Source organism: Brachyhypopomus gauderio, chromosome 14 (assembly GCF_052324685.1).
Source record: "Brachyhypopomus gauderio isolate BG-103 chromosome 14, BGAUD_0.2, whole genome shotgun sequence".
NCBI classification, from domain to species: Eukaryota; Metazoa; Chordata; class Actinopteri; order Gymnotiformes; family Hypopomidae; genus Brachyhypopomus; species Brachyhypopomus gauderio.
The window spans coordinates 17,374,101-17,392,041 of NC_135224.1; the positions used below are offsets into that span (position 1 = coordinate 17,374,101).

General features: G+C 42.5%; 1 protein-coding gene across 1 annotated transcript; it reads left to right on the plus strand.

The window, feature by feature from the left end:
* Positions 1-939: 939 nt before the first annotated feature.
* mmp14b (matrix metallopeptidase 14b (membrane-inserted)) lies at positions 940-15,442 on the plus strand. Its single transcript, XM_076972139.1, has 10 exons — positions 940-1,443; positions 7,520-7,668; positions 8,008-8,130; positions 8,469-8,776; positions 9,409-9,570; positions 9,696-9,874; positions 10,422-10,560; positions 10,663-10,813; positions 10,893-11,008; positions 12,525-15,442. Exons 1-10 carry the CDS (start codon positions 1,345-1,347, stop codon positions 12,932-12,934), a joined length of 1,836 nt encoding a protein of 611 aa, XP_076828254.1. The 5' UTR covers positions 940-1,344; the 3' UTR covers positions 12,935-15,442.
* Positions 15,443-17,941: the final 2,499 nt, after the last annotated feature.

The following is a 17,941-nucleotide window of genomic DNA, read 5'->3' on the forward strand; positions in this document are numbered from 1 at the left end:
TTACAGTAAGCTTTACGTAAATGATTCCTACTACTGCTGCCCCCTAGTGGTCATACTACTTCATCTTCTCAACACTGGACACACTGGTACAAAGTGAAGTGGCTCATTTAATTAACCAACATTGAAATATTTAGCACGTGGGTCCAGGCAGATCCCACTTGACCCCTAATAGAAACTGTTGACATTCAGCACTGGGAGAAACTGGGAGAAACGCTTTGTTTGTTAAACCTTTTTTGTTTGTTTATACATCACTCCTTCCCCCGAGATACATTTTTACGAAATACATTTTTTTTCATAAGTATGTACATGATTACCACAAATGAAGAAAGGCACAAGTGCTCCACCCACATGCTCCACCCACTGGCCACACTGGCTTCTTATCAATCCCAACCAGAACCCCAACAATTCGTTGCTGAACCCCACAGAGTGGTAAATTAATCATATCAATGAACTCTTATCTGTCAAACACCTGGCCAGCCCCACACACACCTGTACCCCTAGACAGGGACATGGAGCAGTGCTTATCGGCACCTCTGGCCTAGATGGAAGTTGAATTGTTTGTCACCTCGTGACCACCACATTCACAAAATAATAAACCCCAGAATAAAATATGGAATGTCTAAGGCAAACTCACAACCAGTAATTCTTCTTGTTTAATCGAATTCGTTTAATTAATCCAGGACTTAGAAAAGTCTTGTCTTTTATATAATTCAAAATTCCAAGATCAGCATTACTGCACACGTCCAGTGGTTTATTATCCAACAAACTTTCACATGCACCTGCAATACCCACATTGACCACTGAGTGGCATAAAAGCAACGTTTCTATTTCTTCCAATTGTGAAAGTATCACTTTATTTTAAACGGGGAGGGGGAGGACACCGGGGAGGGAGAACGGGGGGTATGGAGAACGGGGAGGGATTTAGGATTCAGGATTTCTCGCGACCACGTCAACAGCCCAGAAAGTCTGCGTAGAGCAGGAAAGCAGCTTGACATCCGAGTAAAACCACTTATATTTAAACGAACCTGTTATGAAAGGCATCCAGGACGGAGCAGACAAGAGAAGCGGTCACTTCCTCGCTGTTTTTAACTCCTTCTGAAAAGAGTTTACATACTTACAGCCTCTTTATCAACTTTAGTGCGACGCAGTGATAATCAGTACAAACTTTGTGCGTTTATTTTTATATTTTGGAAGGACCTTTCTATAATAAGCATTTAAAGTCAAAGTTGCAGGCGACGCTATATCTAAAACAGGTTTAGGCTGCACATATGAGCCAAAAGTCAAATAGTCAAACAAAGAACCTCCTGAACGCCTGGCCGGACTCAGCCCAGGACATTAGTGCGAATGGCGATGTGGCCCGGCGCCCTCCTGGACGTCCTGCTCCTTCTCACATGCTGGCTGTGCGTTGAAGGTGCGGCGTCCAAACAGGACATCAGACCAGAGGTAAGGGCTCCATTTAAATCACTGCAAAAAAAAAAAAGTTAATAAACCCGTTCCTGTCATCAGGCGGTTCTGACTTTGTCAGCGGCGCCCAAAATTCGGCCGCCTGGAAAGGGGAAAAAAAATCCCAGTGGTGAATGAAGTGTTTTGTAAGTGTGCAGCGCGGTAGTTTCGCACTGAATGCATTGATTCAGCAGTGGGAATTTTCTTTTTTTGCGTGAGAACAGAGTGATGGAAAAACGCTGAAGTGGCAAAAATGTCCGAAAGAGATGTGCAGTGGATGGTGGTGTGGAAGATCGGGCTTCAACACCCCCCCCCCCCCCCCCCCGATCCCCCGTTGTTTTTTCCTTTACTGAAGCACGCAATTATTGACATCTGCTCTGAGTTATGGCTATAAACAAAGGGATTCAGCAGAGTGGATGACTTTAAAGGAGTGCCCCCTCTCTGTAGTGTACTGCACTGAAGTCCCTGCGAATTAGTTACCTATTCAATTCACGTTATTCAGCAAGTACTGTAAATTATTCCTGACTGGTCTGGTTAAATCACCAGTTCATTGATGTGTGGGAGATTAAAGTATATTACCAAAGACTACACTGGTGTGAACCTGTTGTTAATATAGAATACCATATCATATCATTCACATAAACTTTAAATGACTGTATTAAATGTCTTCCAGTTCTATTTTGCAACAGAGATCTGTCGCCTGTTGAGATAAGAACTTGTGAAAAAGTTTGTAGATACACCAATGCAATTCGAAGCTTTCTAAGCAGCTAAGAATAATTTCTGACATGACAAAAGAAGACAACGTACGGTGTGCAGAAGCAGCCATTCCTCCAGATCACACACTCAACCACCACGTGAGACCACAGCTGTATGAGCTGTGAGCCCTGGTGGTGCTGGAGGTGGTACCACAGATGTTTACACGTTCAGGTTCTTTGTGGTAGTTGCAGTGTCTGTTACAGCTGCACCATGTGGGGTCAGAACTAGCCGCTGGCGTGTTCCGAGAACCTTGTGTGATGTGTCATTACCCTTCATGACCTCTGGTCCGTCACGGCTGGTGAGGCCCATCCAGTGGTTCAGGGAGACAGGAAACTGGTGGGGGTTTTCCATCGTGGCATTTTAACACCTTTATCCTGTGGGCAGATGTGAGACCATGGCAGCAATTAGACTGGGACAGACAGGACAGGAAGCGGAAGAGGGTGTTTGTGGGGGGGTCTCTATTTCAGAGAGAAGTGACCTAACAGACTGGAGGATAAAGGAATTACTCAGTCAGGAAACGGCCGGCATGAAGGTCTGCTCAGAGAACAGAGGTCATTGTATCCAAACTATGATGTCATCTGAGAAACGAGGAGTGAATGAATGACAGATCCAGTTGTTGCGGAATGAGATCTGTCGAACAGTATCTGCGTTAAACAGTTTTCTTGTCTTGGTTTTATAGTCCAGCGCACCAGATTTGAAAAGCAACAGTGAATATGAGTCCAGTGTGCAGACCTCGGTGGTATCTGTGGTATTCTTAAACCAAGGGTCACTTTGATGCATCTAGATATTAATCAAATATTAATATTAATAAAGACTAGGTTCAGTCTTCCTGAAGCTCACCAGTGATTTGCTTCGCGTGGTGAAGTTAGTGAGGTTTGCAGTGTATCCTTTTAATCTGTTCATGACTAATGGCGTTTTTCTGATATGGACCATTGTGATCCCTTACTATTACCAAGCTCACATTATTCTTCCTGCCAAACTGTGGACCAAGCAGCTGATTCTAACACACTAATCCAAATAATCAGGTCATTTCTGGTGGGTTCACCATGTCTCCAGCTGCCGTACCCACCCACTTAACAGCCATTGAACTCATGCCTAGGTCATAGTATCTGACACAAAGGCAGGATGGACACTCAGCAAACATTTCAGTCTATTATTAATTAATACAACAATAGCATTAACAAATATTTTTTTAAACTCATCCCCTGACAAAGAAGGTTGTTTTTTTCCCCTTTTCTTCTTATTTCTATCCTGCCAAAAACAAAGTGATCATGGTCCAGGCCCTAAATACGTCTGTTCGATAGCTGCACAAATAACGGCTGGAAATCTCATACTCGTTGCTTAGAAGGACGATTACATTCTATCATATGCCCTTTTCCTCTGAGAGCATAACCACAAATATTCATGGAAAATGAAACATAATATCAATAATATAACAAATAAATAAATTAAAGTCTGCAGCTCAGTTGTTTTTCTCATATAACCTATATTTATATTAACCTCATTTTTTTAAAAATTCATTCATTTCATTTATATGTTTTAGAAGCTACGGCACGTCTCGGTGCACATAAAGCCAGTAGTGAAGCTCCTGGTCGGTGTACACCATGGCAAAACCTCTGCGTTAGAAAGATGGAGAGGTTCAGCTCCTACTCCACAGAATGGGGCTGGGCGTATGGAGAGTCTAAAGTTCAGCTGTAATGAGTTCTGCTGTTACATCTGAAGTTGGTACATTTTCCCCTTGGGATTAAATGGTGCCAACCACCATCAATCAGTTCAGAAGAATCATCACACAGACCAGAAGCTCCTATTTTGTCCTGTCTCTACTATTTTGTGGATTTACACAAAGAAAACTGCTGACTTGTAGTAAAAACATTCACTTCCTGTCTTTAGATATAAATCTGAGGGCTCCTGAATGCTGATGTCTGCCTTCACGATGCCCAGGAAATCTCAGCTAGAAACATGAAACCTGAACTCAGACCAGTAGTCCTTATGCTGGGATGGTTTTTTATGCAGATGAGCCTGGCATTGTGCAGAGACTGGCCTCTGATGTTTAGCGTGAGTTGCAGATAGATGTCTAATGTCAACCTTCTGAACTCCCCATTTCAAAACTGCTGGTGATTGGAGATGATGGTGATGATGATGACGATGGTGATCACATTTATTTATTCATTTATTAATTTTTGTGCGTCTACCCTTGGATTCAATCGCCTCTCGTCTGCGTTTTGCTTCATTACGTTGGCCCAGAGCAAAATGGAAAAAATAAGTAATTTTTGCCTTGGTTTTTGGTTGTCTTCCCCTCACCATGTACATGTAGACTAACACGGTCTGGAAGAGAGGTGTTAGGTGTGCGTTTGTGCAGGGAGTCACGTGTTAGTGACACCTTGACCCTGCACTTGACAAACTGTTCTGTTGCACAAGCTTTGAAGAAATGGAGTTCTAGCCTTTCAGTGCCTTCATAGACAAAGCCTTGTAGAAATGCATTGAAGAACATTACACCACATTCTGTACTAGACCAGGACAAGACGAGACTCAACCTTATTCTGAAGAATGCTTCAGAAGATTACCCCACCCATGGAGTCTCTCTATGAGAAGACAAACACACTGTTATGTGAAATCAAATTATAGGCCTTGTCTCAAGAATTCTGCATCATAATGCAAGAGCCCCAACCCCCAATGTACACATGAGTACCACACACATAAATACCGCACACATAAATACATCACACATATGAATATCGTACACATGAATACCACACACATAAATACATCACATATGAATACAACACACTTTTGGTACATAGTCTGTGAATGGATGTTCATCTGGGGAGCTACTCATGCACTATGTGAGGTGAAATGTAAATAATTGTCGCAGAATATTTTATGTAGTGAAATCTGTAATTCCCGGGTCCTTTGGATGTTAAGCCTATTTTAGTGAGTGTAGGTGAGGGGGAGTAGGCCGGATGAAGCCAGGACAGCTTGATAAATGACGGGGATTCAGAGCTTGTGATATTACAGGATAATGATGCATTCCAGACACACTAATTTAAGTATGTGCTGGGCTATTCTGGCTCTGCCGCGTTACATATTTATCCAGAATGATTCACCATGCAAGAAATATGCAGCTGATGGAAGAACAATGATTAAAAATGGATAAATTATAAAAACGGCATTAAGAGCGTTAAGACCAGAGAGTTTATACTTACAGCATTTTTACACCCATGGCCCATGTTTAACATGTGTTTGCCAGATGGGTAGAACCACGTCGGGATCTTTTAACACCAATTAAACAACCCGTTACTGAGTCACTGCATTACTCAGTATATAGGTGTCGTTAAATCTATAATTGGGAACAGAGAATTATTGAAATTAGACACAATAAATAATTTGACCATTATTTTATTTTTACTCAACCTGTCTGTGTGCAGGTGCAAAAGATATAAGCATGTGTTTCTAAATCAGATTTATAATAATAATACATTAAAATCCTTTAACTTGGAAAACTACCCTATATTACAAAACCATACGCACCAAATGATAATAGATTTAAGTGAATGTGTCATGATGCCACCTAACACCTACGTCATAATCAAAGACACAGCAGTGAAAGTGTGAGAGACCACAGGGAACAGGGAGTGTAAGAGAGCTTCACTCTATTATGGTATTTTATTATGTCATATCATTTTTAATATTGTTTTCTATGGAAGTTAGCAGTAATTAAACAGCTGCTCATAAAACTACGCTAGAAACAGAGTTTATAAGTAAGCTCTGTGTTTTCCGCACAACATATTCATCTAAAGTAAAATATAGAGGGACTACATGTACGGCCCCATGCACAATGATGGTTCTGAGGCAAACACACTGCACTGCATGCATATGTATTAAACTGTTCTGCATTAGGAGAACAGTAGTAACACAGAAGCGATAACACACATGCCAAACGGGTGCAGAGACTGACACCTTTGTTTTTGAACCCTACAGCAGGATCAAGTCATTATTATAAAAGAAAAGAACTCTTTATTGTTCCAGTGCTTTGATGTTTACAGCCTTTGCTAATCACTAATGATATTAATCTCATTTCAATAGCGTTTAATAATACATGCAGAATCAAGACTACACTCTGTAGATAAGGCAATCATAGGTATATCTTTCAAGGAAAAGGCATTGCAGCCTTGTGTGTTAACGGGCCGCCCAATGGAGGATGGGTTCCCTTTTGAGTCTTGGTCCTCCCGAGGTTTCTTCCTATTCCCCACCATCTAGGGAGTTTTTCCTTGCCACTGTCGCCTTTGGCTTGCTCATTAGGGATTTGGACCCATAGTATTGTTAACCTTGTAAATCCTGTAAAGCGCTTTGTGACAACATGTGTTGTGAAAAGCGCTATACAAATATATTTGATTTGATTTGATTTGCAGCCAGGCATTTGTATGGGTTATTTGGGGAAAAATGAAAAAGATATTGAGATATTGTTTCTTTATAAATAACATCATAAATAACATATTGTATATACTGTTGTGCCAGTTCCCATGCATCATCTTCAGTTCCAGGCCCACGCTGTTCACCAGTGTTCCCACCAAACAGCCCTATCGCAAACACACAGACACACTCCACCTCTGTCTTTGTGAGCTCTTACGGTCCTGTTAGGTTGTATCCCACTGCATTCACGTACTGTGTTCCAAATTCTTCATACATATGTATTTCTAGATGTGGGTGCGTGCGTGTGTGTGTGTGTGTGTGTGTGTGTGTGTGTGTGTGTGTGTGTGTGTGGGTGCGTGCATGCGTGCGTGTGCTTCATTCCTTTGTGTTGGTGCTTTTATTTGATGTTTTGCTCCATTAAAATATGTCTTTGTATGATTTTTTTCACCCTGATCACTTCTTATCTGCCTCTGATTCACTTACCATTTTTGATTAGACCGGCAGGCTGTTTTTGTCAATTTTGTAAGCTGTATTTTTTAAATGGCATGTATTATTTGTCTCTGTAATGGACAGAATTTATCTGTTCACTAAATACCCAAGGATTTGAGACACACTTTGAATTATAGAACAGAACTCAAATCATTTGAATAATTTCGAATCAGCTTTGCTGCTCTGTGTCCATCAGTTGTGTCTCCATCTCATTGTATCTCCACCACTCTGTAGATCTGTTTCTCCATGACTCCGTACCTCTGTGTCTCCACGTCCATATCTTCATGTCTCCATATTAATGTGTCTCTACAGCTCCGCATCCCCATATCTTCATGTCTCCATGGCTCTGTGTCTCCATATCTTCATGTCTCCATGGCTCTGTGTCTTCATATCTTCATGTCTCTGTGTCCCCGTGCTGCAGGCCTGGCTCCAGCAGTATGGGTACCTTCCTCCAGGAGACCTCCGCATGCAGGCCGCACGCTCCCCTCAGTCCATCTCCTCGGCCATAGCAGCCATGCAGAGGTTCTACGGCCTGACCATCACTGGAAACATGGACCCCGGGACCCTGGCGTGAGTCTACAGTAGCCCTGAAGGGTCACTTTTATATATTTCATAAAATTTTTTGCCGTGCTGGATTCACTAAAACAAAACAACAAAAAAAAATGCTGTGGAAAAACACATAAAAATATGTTTTGTTTGCTCTGCTGTGTCCCATGATCTCTGGGATTCAGTCATGAGGAACGAGGGGAAAACGGCTTTGTGTCAGCACTGTTTTCTCCTCTAGTGCTCCACAAAAGAAATGGACTGTAGGAGAAATGCCCCCCCACTCCCCCGCGCTGTCGTCCTGAACCACTGAAGTGAAGTTTGCAGTGTGCTGGATGATCTCATGTGTTTTGTGATGATTGCCAGGGCCATGAAGAGGCCGCGTTGTGGCGTTCCAGATAAATTCGGTGCAGAACTGAAGAGTAACTTGAGAAAGAAACGATACGCTATCCAGGGCCTGAAGTGGGAGAGGAAAGACATCACCTTCTGGTAGGAGACTGATGTGGCAAAGGAAACGCGAAAAAGTTCAATGCAATTTAAATCACTTTAACTCTCACCAAACCGTTACAGTTTAACTGTGGTTGAATTAAAAGAGCAAACACTTTCCATACTGATGGAAAAGCCATCTCTGGCGTACAGTATGATCCATTCTGTTTCAAGGCAGGTCTGGCCACAGTTTCTATGTGACTTGCCTGTGATATAAATCACTTTCTCCTCTCACGGCTCCTTGCATGTCCCTCCCTTTGCCTCCTCTATATCTTTCTTTTTCCTATGGCCTACTTTCCCTAATGACTTCTCCAATGTACCCTTCCCTCGCTTGCTTTCAGCATACAGAACTACACCCCTAAGGTCGGGGAATATGAGACGTTCGAAGCCATCCGGAAAGCCTTCAAGGTGTGGGAGAGCGTCACCCCTCTGCGATTCCGAGAGATTCCGTACAGCCACATAAAGGACAAGACGTCGGAATTTGCAGACATCATGCTCTTCTTCGCGGAAGGGTTCCATGGAGATGCCAGCCCGTTTGATGGCGAGGGAGGGTTCCTGGCGCACGCCTACTTCCCTGGCAACGGCATAGGAGGAGATACACACTTCGACGAAGCTGAACCTTGGACGATTGGCAACCGAGATCTGATGGGTAAGAAGTTCAAGCACCCGCATTTTGCTTGAAGAAACACAGAGGATTTTTTGTTTTTCCATTTAAAATGATTTATTTTTTGGTGAAATGGATTACACACAGAAGTAAAATTACTTCCTGTCTCATAGACTTCAACAGGATGTAATGTCAGGACACCAATTTGACTTCACTTGTAAACCACCCTCCTTCTATTTAATCACTCTTAATCTAAAGTGTCTGAACGGTGAATAAAATGTGTTTTTCTGAGGTCTAATGTCAGCATATTGTTCTAAGAACTGCACAGAAGGTTCAGAGCAGTCCTCACATGTTTGACACATTGTGTTTCTCCTGGAGTTTCCCTTGTCTGGACCTGCTTCTGTAAAGAAAACATGGCACCTCTCAGCAAGACCTTTACATACAAAACCATACACTGAATACTTTGGGTGTGGGCCTTTAAAATAACCTTAAGATTTAATGTCGTTGTGAAGTGGTACTATTATATCCAGCTGTCCTTGATCACGATTTGCACAATATAATAATTATATGCCATTGTAATAGGGCTCCATAGGGTCCTGTGTAAAAAGTGTAAGGTAAACACTTGTAGGGTTCCATGTTAAGAGTGTAGGCGTGATGTTTGCTTTCTGTTGTTTTAGGGAATGACGTCTTCCTGGTGGCTGTGCATGAACTGGGCCACGCTTTGGGTATGGAGCACTCTGGTGACCCCTCCGCCATCATGGCCCCTTTCTACCAGTGGATGGACACCGATAACTTTGAGCTTCCCGATGACGATCGCCGTGGCATTCAGCAACTCTACGGTAGCGTACAAGGAATTCAATTAGAGCATGTGATAAAGGACATCTGGGGAAATGTTCAGTTTGTCGCGCAATGTAACGAAACTGCTGTAAGCATGAACTGCTTGCTCTGCCCCCCTTATTTGCAGGTCCCAATCCGGGTAGCCACCCTCGACCCCCTGTTAGCCCGCGGACCCCTTACAACACCCCTCGGCCACGCCCGACTCACCCTCCCCGCAGACCCGATGTGCCGCACTTCGTCCCCGATGTCTGCGAAGGTCACTTTGACACCATCGCCATTTTCAGAGGAGAGATGTTTATCTTCAAGGTATTTAGAGAAAGGTTCCCACAATTAACAGTGAGAGCATTACAGGATAAATCTTTCTCAAGCCATATCTTATCAAGACCACTTGACAAAGCTAACTTCCTGTTCTTTTACCTTTTTTATTATTTTTTCTTATATTATATTATTATATAGAATTTTGTTTCCATGACAGTGACTAGATCCAGCATACTTTCATTTTAGAGACGTGTCGTAGCCACCACACTCACCTCACTCTTCATCCCAGCTCTCCTTTTTTTTACTCCTTTGCAGTGCATTTTCTTTTTCAATCTGCAACCGTTTTGACAACTTTCATGCCAAACCCATGAGACTCTTTGAGTACCAGTGCAGATTACTGTCATACCTCTGTGAATGTCTCCTCCCATTAGCTCTTCTTGCTTATCTATTGCCTAAATGTCCACCTCAAACACAGAGACATGCTTTGATCCTCAGTACTAAAGTTGGTCACAGTGACGAGTGTGATTTTCCGTGACTTATGGCTTCAGAAAAGAGCAGGCTTGTTTAACGCTCGTCTGCAACTCCCGTGTGGTAGGATAAGTGGTTCTGGCGTATCCGCAACCAGCGGGTTATGGAAAATTACCCAATGCCAATTGGACATTTCTGGAGAGGGCTGCCCACATCCATTAACGCAGCCTATGAGAGAGAGGATGGTCGATTTGTCTTTTTCAAAGGTAACGGCTTCCTTTAAAACTTCATTCTAAAAAAAAAAACATTCTGAAAGGAGAATGTATATTTTTTGTTCACACCAATGAATATAATTTCATGTTTCTCAGGGGACAGGCACTGGGTGTTCACTGAATCGATCCTGGAGACAGGCTACCCCAAGACCCTGAGGGAGATGGGTAGTGCTCTGCCTAAGGACAGAATAGACGCTGCTCTTCTATACACACCTACAGGCTACACCTACTACTTCAGAGGGAACAAGTAGGTGACCGTCTTCTGTGTGCTGAGATGTGACGGATGTCCTTGGTCTGGTACGCAAGACCTTGCTTTCTTTTCTCAGATATTATCGCTATAATGAGGAGTCTCGTTCGGTGGACCCAGATTACCCGAAACCTATCGGCAAGTGGCAGGGCGTTCCTGACAACATCAAGGCAGCCTTCATGAGCCGGGACCAAAGTAAGGGCTTCGTTTTTCTTGTTTTGTTCATTTGTTTGTTAAAAAAAAAATGCTCTGGTTGTAGAGTTGGAGAATTGTTTGCTTAGAGTTAGTGAAGCTACTTCATTGGTTTGTGGTCTTTTAAAGCTGTTTTAGAGCACTCACAAAGTGAGTTAGGTGCCTTGTTTAAAGTGTTCACTATAAATCGTGAAGCCCTTTGATTCAAGGGTGCATATGAAATCGATTTCACCAGGGCACAGTGCAGTCCCAGCTAAACCTCAACGGTTGATGGAGAATCCTCATACCAAACCCTACCAATTCTTGCATCTCAAATAAAATTCCAAACCTTTCAAATGGTTTACTCTTTCTCAAAGTTTTGTGCACCTCAAAATCGTTTATTGAAAAGAAGCGACTTCATTTATTGAATATAAACGACTTCTATTCTGTATTTGGCACACAGAGCATTATCACACCAGACTCTGGCATGTGTGCAGATATAGAAGCATCTATGATAGGTGTGTATCGGAAATATGAGGTATTTGTGATGTTGGGTGTAACGTACCAAACCTCCTGACATACTGGACTACATATTACAGTGAAATGTACAGTGGTGCTATCTGTGTCAAGTCAAATGTGCACCAGTTCATGGCCAGGGCTTGTTTCTTGCTCGGGTTTGGCTCGGGTCACATGCCATTTTGCAAGCAGTAAATTCTGATTTGGGGAACCTGGAAGCATTTGCTGGAAATGTCTCATTTATTCATATGATGTCAAATCCATTTTAAGTCCCTCATGGGGCCCATTCAGACCAGACTGCCACAGATGTAGTCATTTAAGTTGTGCTATCAATCCACATTAAGCTTCTATTTGCTACATTCCAGCTTGTATTTTTAAATGTTTGTGAATATTAGCTTCGAATATTACCGTGGATAAAACTTTCCCCTACCCCAAAAATGGCTTTGACAAACAGGCTTTACCAATGGCTGTGTGATTTGCTATTTGGCTATACATATCAGTATGAAATAACTAATAAAACCACATAATAGGAAATAATTATGCTGAAAAATGTTTCTTGGCATTTGATTAAGTCCTTAAACATCTTCCCAAACTCCCTCAAACTCTAGTCAACCCAGCAGAGTTGAGATATACCCAGCAGAGTTGAGATATACCCAGCAGAGTTGAGATATACCCATCAGAGTTGAGATATACCCTGGCATATCCCTGTTCATTACTTCGCTATGGAAACCACCATTCGAGTTCAAGTTCAAAGTGTTTATTGTCATATGCACAGAGGAAACAAGTTTCCTTAGATACAATGAAAAACGTACTTTGCTCCTCGCTAAGAATGACAACCATAGTTGGATTTGGATTTGGAGTTTGAGTTAGGTGCTAATGAGTCAATATTCCCAGCTTGAAGCTACTTAACTGTGGAAAGGAGAAGATGAGTAGTTCACAGAGCTTTTTATAGTCCTAGCCAACAATGTCAAGACGCATGCAGAACAGAATCCAAAACATGTAACGTCACTATTTGTACCCTCAGGTTACACATACTTCTACAAAGCCAATAAGTACTGGAAGTTCAACAACCAGCTGTTGAGGGTGGAACCAGGTTACCCCAAGTCTGCCCTGAAGGACTGGATCGGATGTCCGGACGAGGACCCCAAGACAGGTGGAGGTGGTGGAGGTGGTGGAGGAGGTAGTGACGGTGCCGACGGCAGGCCAGACAAGCATGAGGAAGAGGAGGAGAAGGTTGAGGAGGAGACGGAGGTGATCATCATCGAGGTGGACAACGCCCCCGGGCCCAGAGGCGTGGGCGCGGCCGTGGTGCTGGTGCCTCTCATCCTGCTGGTGTGCGTGATCTGCACGCTGGGGGCGCTGCTCTTCTTCCGCAGGTATGGCACACCACGCCGCCTCCTCTACTGCCAGCGCTCCCTGCTGGACAAAGTTTGAACAGCGGGAGAGGAGTGGAGAGGACAGGAGAGGTGGATGAAGACGTGAGGAGAGAAAGTGTAGTGCAGCCATAGTCAGGCATGTAAGGAAAGAAGAGTGGAAGTTGTGGCGCTGAGTTGGGCCGCGTTATTCTGAATGCACGGGCCGACAATCAGTGACAAAGAACTCAATGTTAATTCTCTAATTTGTTAGCTTATATTTTTGCGTTGCTTGTGCTCTTTGTGTTTTGTCTTTTGTGCTTTGTTAAAAACAAAGGAAATGTAGCTTTAAAGATACAGTGGAATGAACAACATATTACATTATACATACAACTGATTAGAACATGTCTTATAAATACATACTTTCCACCTCTGTGCATCACGGTCCGGGATGTCGGGACAGACCAGGATGAGCAAGAGTCCAGCAGAGTTTACAGACTTCCCTGACTACACACACCTTAGTCATAGCATCAGTTAGAAGGTGTGTTGTGTTTGCGAGGAGTTGTGTTTGGTTGCATGCTACTCTAGTCAGTTGATGGAAATACAACGGGAAAGGTTGACCTTTGTAAACCTCCACCGTAGAAAACAGGAAAAATCCTTACAGGTTGCCAGATTTATATACCTAGGGTTCGTGGTCTCTTAGACGGAGGGGCGAGGAAGTGTGTTCATGGTCTTTCTGCGTGGCCTGTGCACCACGCGGCGACACCTAACTTTAGCTTCCCTGCACTTACAAACAAAATCTAGAGAAACTGGGCTGAGTCACTGGTGTGATGGTGAGCTGGTGCCGCTCACTCCAGCAGGACTCGGTCTGGTTCCCTCTCTGCTTCTGCTGCCCTTGAAGTACCTACGGCAGGGTGATCTGGTGTACCTGTGCTTCAAGGACCACAGAGCGACATTGATTCTTACATAGACGGTCTGTCACATGCCTCTTTAGAACGTTAACCATTCAGGTTGCTTATATAAGTGTGGAGAGTTTCAGGACTGTATCAAATCCGGTCAAATCAGTGGCAAAATGCCTTCAATCTTACACTTGTCCATTCACAAACACTGCAGCTGGAGCAAATTGTTTTCGAATATTACATTGACAAACATTATATCTGATTTACCAACATCAAAAAATGTTTTACAAGTCATTATATTTATGATTACTCAGTGTTACAGATGTATTGTAAGCCTTTATAAGACATGTTATAATTGTAATGTTGTTAAAAAAAATGTTTAGATACAGACCCAGTAGCATTTATTGTGTATGAAGCCACTCAAAAATGTCACTGCATTTTTTTTTTTTTGCAAGATACATACTAATGTGTGAACTTAAATATTTTAATTTCTTACTTCAGCCAGTTTTGTAAAAAGGGATGCTGTTCTTGTTATTTTCATTTGCCCTCCCAAAGTGTCTCCTGTTTTCTCTCTGTCTCCTCTCTCCTTTCTCTGTCTCATCTCTCTCTCCTCTCTGTCTCATCTGTCTCCTCTCTCCTCTCTCTGCCTCCTCTCTTCTCTGTCTGTCTCATCTGTCTCCTCTCTGTATCATCTCTGTCTCATTACTGTCTCCTCTCCCTGTGTCCTCTGTCCTGTCTCCTCTCTGTTTCATCTCTGTCTCATTACTGTCTCCTCTCCCTGTGTCCTCTGTCCTGTCTCCTCTCTCACTTCTGGTGTATCCCGTGACGCCAGCTCATCGCTGTTGGTTTATTTTAGAACATCCTCACCTAATTGTGAGTGTTGTCTTTAGTCTGTCGTATTGTAAATGCAAGCGCCTACTTACCACAGATGTGTAAAGTTTAGCTCCATACCGCTGACCAGACACATTCCACCTCTCCTAGTATTTGGCCGAGCAGAGTCCTCTTGTGAGACCACTTTCTCCACATCTTATTCTAAATAAAACTGTCAGCAGTTTCTGGATTTCTCATTCTAACGAAAACACTACGCCCGGAGAACTAGAGTCTCCGTTTCCCTGCCCTACATGTGACCTTCAAACCTCTGTTCACTGCACCATGGCGGCATTTGGACGCCTGCATTAGTTGTTTTTGTCATTGTCCCCTATTAGTAATATTGCCTGTTATATTGTATCTTAGTTTGTTATTATAATTGATAATGATAATGTCATTATTATGACGACTGTTGATATCATTGTTTCATTGTTGTTGCTGTCCATAAAAAGAATGTTTTGTATTAACATTGTCATTCAGATGTCCTGCTGGACAGGCAAAATATAAATAAAGTGGTCCTAATCAGGGAAAGGGTGGGTTTGTACTATGATTTTAAGATATTAAATAAATTAAAGATATGAAAGTGAGTTTTCACTGTTGTGTTTACAGTTCAAATTTAACACATAGTTGTGTTGTGTTTCAGGCTATTTCATAAAGCAAGATCAAATTTATTTATAAAAAAAAAAAACACAATGGAAATGATAATATAATTATAATAATGATCATTATCTAAAATTCACACGTTACATATTTGTTCAGTGTGTCTGTCCACTATGTCTTTTTACCTACTCTTAAAAAAGAAATAAAATTTTGTATACAGTTAATTCGCTCTGAGGCTGTTTTATCAAAAAGCACAATACCTGCCAAAGCTGATGAAACGAATGTAAGTGGGCCGTTAGACATGTTGGTCGGCTGCTGAACCAGCCTAGGTTTGTCAAAGCCTTTGGACTGAACCTGTTTCCACCAAGAGACATTGACAACATCCCACAAGATCCATGGAGAAGGTAACGGAATGCCAAACATGCATAACGCAGCACTGGTCCTCTTCCACCCCTAATGAGTGTTCAGTACCAGGACCCCGTGCTGTCTTCCTGTGCTTGGGTAACGTGACTCCACTGGAACGGAGGAACTCAGTCTTTGCTGTATCGTCTACTGGTCCTAATGACCTGTACCTTGCGGTCACACGTCTTTAACACCATCCTTCATAGCCCAAAGCTCGTTAGCGTCCCACTGCTCCACAAACAAAAACTAACGTTTCTTTGCCTGCTCTGGATCTATAAACTATAACGAATGATGCCTAACCCACCCACATACTTATTTTACTCTCGCCTCAAAGCGTTTGATGTGCCAAGTCAGGTTTCAGCTGAAGTCTCTCTGCCTCTCACTGGCATAAGCGTGTCGGAAAAAGCGGCCGAGCCCAGAGATTAAGTGAAACCAGGAAAGATGAGAGTTGTGTAAGTTTCTTGGTACGTAAGTTTCTTGGGAGTAAGGAGACGTGGCTCACATGGAGTGTGTATGCACACCAGTAAAGTAAATGTTATTTCCAGATACTGACTGGGGCAAAATGACTTGCGACTTATTAGTTGTATGCACTGTGGTCGGTTTACCTCCATCTGAGACACACGACACATTATATTAGGTGAAATTATTGTGTGATGACAGACATTTGAGAAGAACTTAGTCCAGCCATGTTGCAAATCTTTAAACGGACGGGCTAGGAATGTTCCTAGCTAAAAGGAACACTGCCATTTGAAAAATAACTCGATTTATAATATCAGTTTTAAGTTTTTGATTAGATTTTGGTTTATTTGTCAACAGTTGTTAACGTCAATACAGGGGAAGAAGAATGAGAATAAAGCTTACATTTGTTGTTAACAAATGTACAAATCTTTGTGGCTTAAAGACATCAGAATATATGCATACTGGTGCTTGTGTAGGTTGTGATGTGTTGTCGAGCAGAGTGATTTGTTGTTGAACAGAGTGTTTTGGTTAAAAAGAGTCACAAGACTGTTGGGAGGAGGGGAGAAGAGGAGGAGAGAAGAGAAGGAGAGAAGAGGAGGAGAGAAGAGGAGGGGAGGAGGAGAGTCTGGAGGCCAGCGATCACGTGCAGTTCCAAAATCAACATCTGGAATTCCAGCTGCTTCTCCAGTTCCAGTGCACGACAGATCTGTGTTTGTGTGTGTGTATGTGTGTATATGTGTGTGTCTGTGTGTATATGTGTGTGTGTGTGTGTGTGTGTGTGTGTGAGTGTGTGTTTGTCTGTGTGTGTGTGTATATGTGTGTGTCTGTGTGTGTGTGTATATATGTGTGTGTGTGTGTGTGTGTGTGTGTGTGTGAGTGTGTGTGTGCGTGTGTCTGTGTGTGTGCGTGTGTGTGCGTGCGTGCGTGCAAGTGTGTGTGTGTGTGTGTGTGTGCACACGCATGCACGGCAGTGGTGCAGATACAGAGCAGAGCAAACATTGCGCATCTATGTTTCTTCAAGCATCTACACTGACAGACTTATGTTGGAGTCCCTTCCTGTAGATGACTCCGAGTTACATGTACACTCTGTATTAGACACACACCAGAGTGTGTCTCCCTCTGTCAGGAGCGTTTTAGGGGAATGCACTGAATTAAGTGACTATATTTTACAAAAAAAATAAGAAAAACTGAAGTTTGGTGACATAAAAAAATGCATATTAAAATGTATGGTGTGAATTGACCACAAAAATGTATTAATTCAACTTGTCATTTCCATACCTATTCTTTTAAATTTACTTTGCTTATTCCCATTTTAAACAGAATAATCTGATAAAATGTTTTGTTCAAATAAGTTGGAGAAGCCCTTCAGCATAAAGAATGAAGAATTAAACTATGAAATATTAGAGAAAACATGAACAGTGTGTCTGACAGGTCTGAAATAAACATGTGATGTATGGACACTCAACAATGGATGCGTGTTTGTGTATGTAAGTTGTATTTTTAAAAAGCTCATTTAATTTTGAAATGAATGTAGATCTACCTTTGGAAAAGGAGGTTTCGATTTCCATGGTGTCAGGATGAAACATACTTTTTTAAGATACATGTTCTCACTGTGCTGACCATCTAAATTATGATAGGCCTACAGTTACTTACTGTTAGTTCAAACACACATGACGTAAGCAACTTGCAATAGTGTTGCTGAAAACAGTTTTTGGGAGATCACAAACCAGACAGGAAAGAGACTCCCCCAGCATGAGCTGCTGAATCAGGCTTTTAATCCCTCCATCCGCCCCACTTCCTTAGCAGGCTGACCCAGTCACATTCTTCAGGAAAGTCCCCTGCCTCAAATGCGGCCTGCTCCA

Excerpts from the sequence above, each read along its gene's own strand:
- mmp14b (XM_076972139.1), top strand. The coding sequence starts at position 1,345 with ATGGCGATGTGGCCCGGCGCCCTCCTGGACGTCCTGCTCCTTCTCACA. Across the intron at positions 8,777-9,408 it reads TGGCAACCGAGATCTGATGG|GGAATGACGTCTTCCTGGTG; the intron begins GTAAGAAGTTCA and ends CTGTTGTTTTAG. Across the intron at positions 9,571-9,695 it reads TGGCATTCAGCAACTCTACG|GTCCCAATCCGGGTAGCCAC; the intron begins GTAGCGTACAAG and ends CCTTATTTGCAG.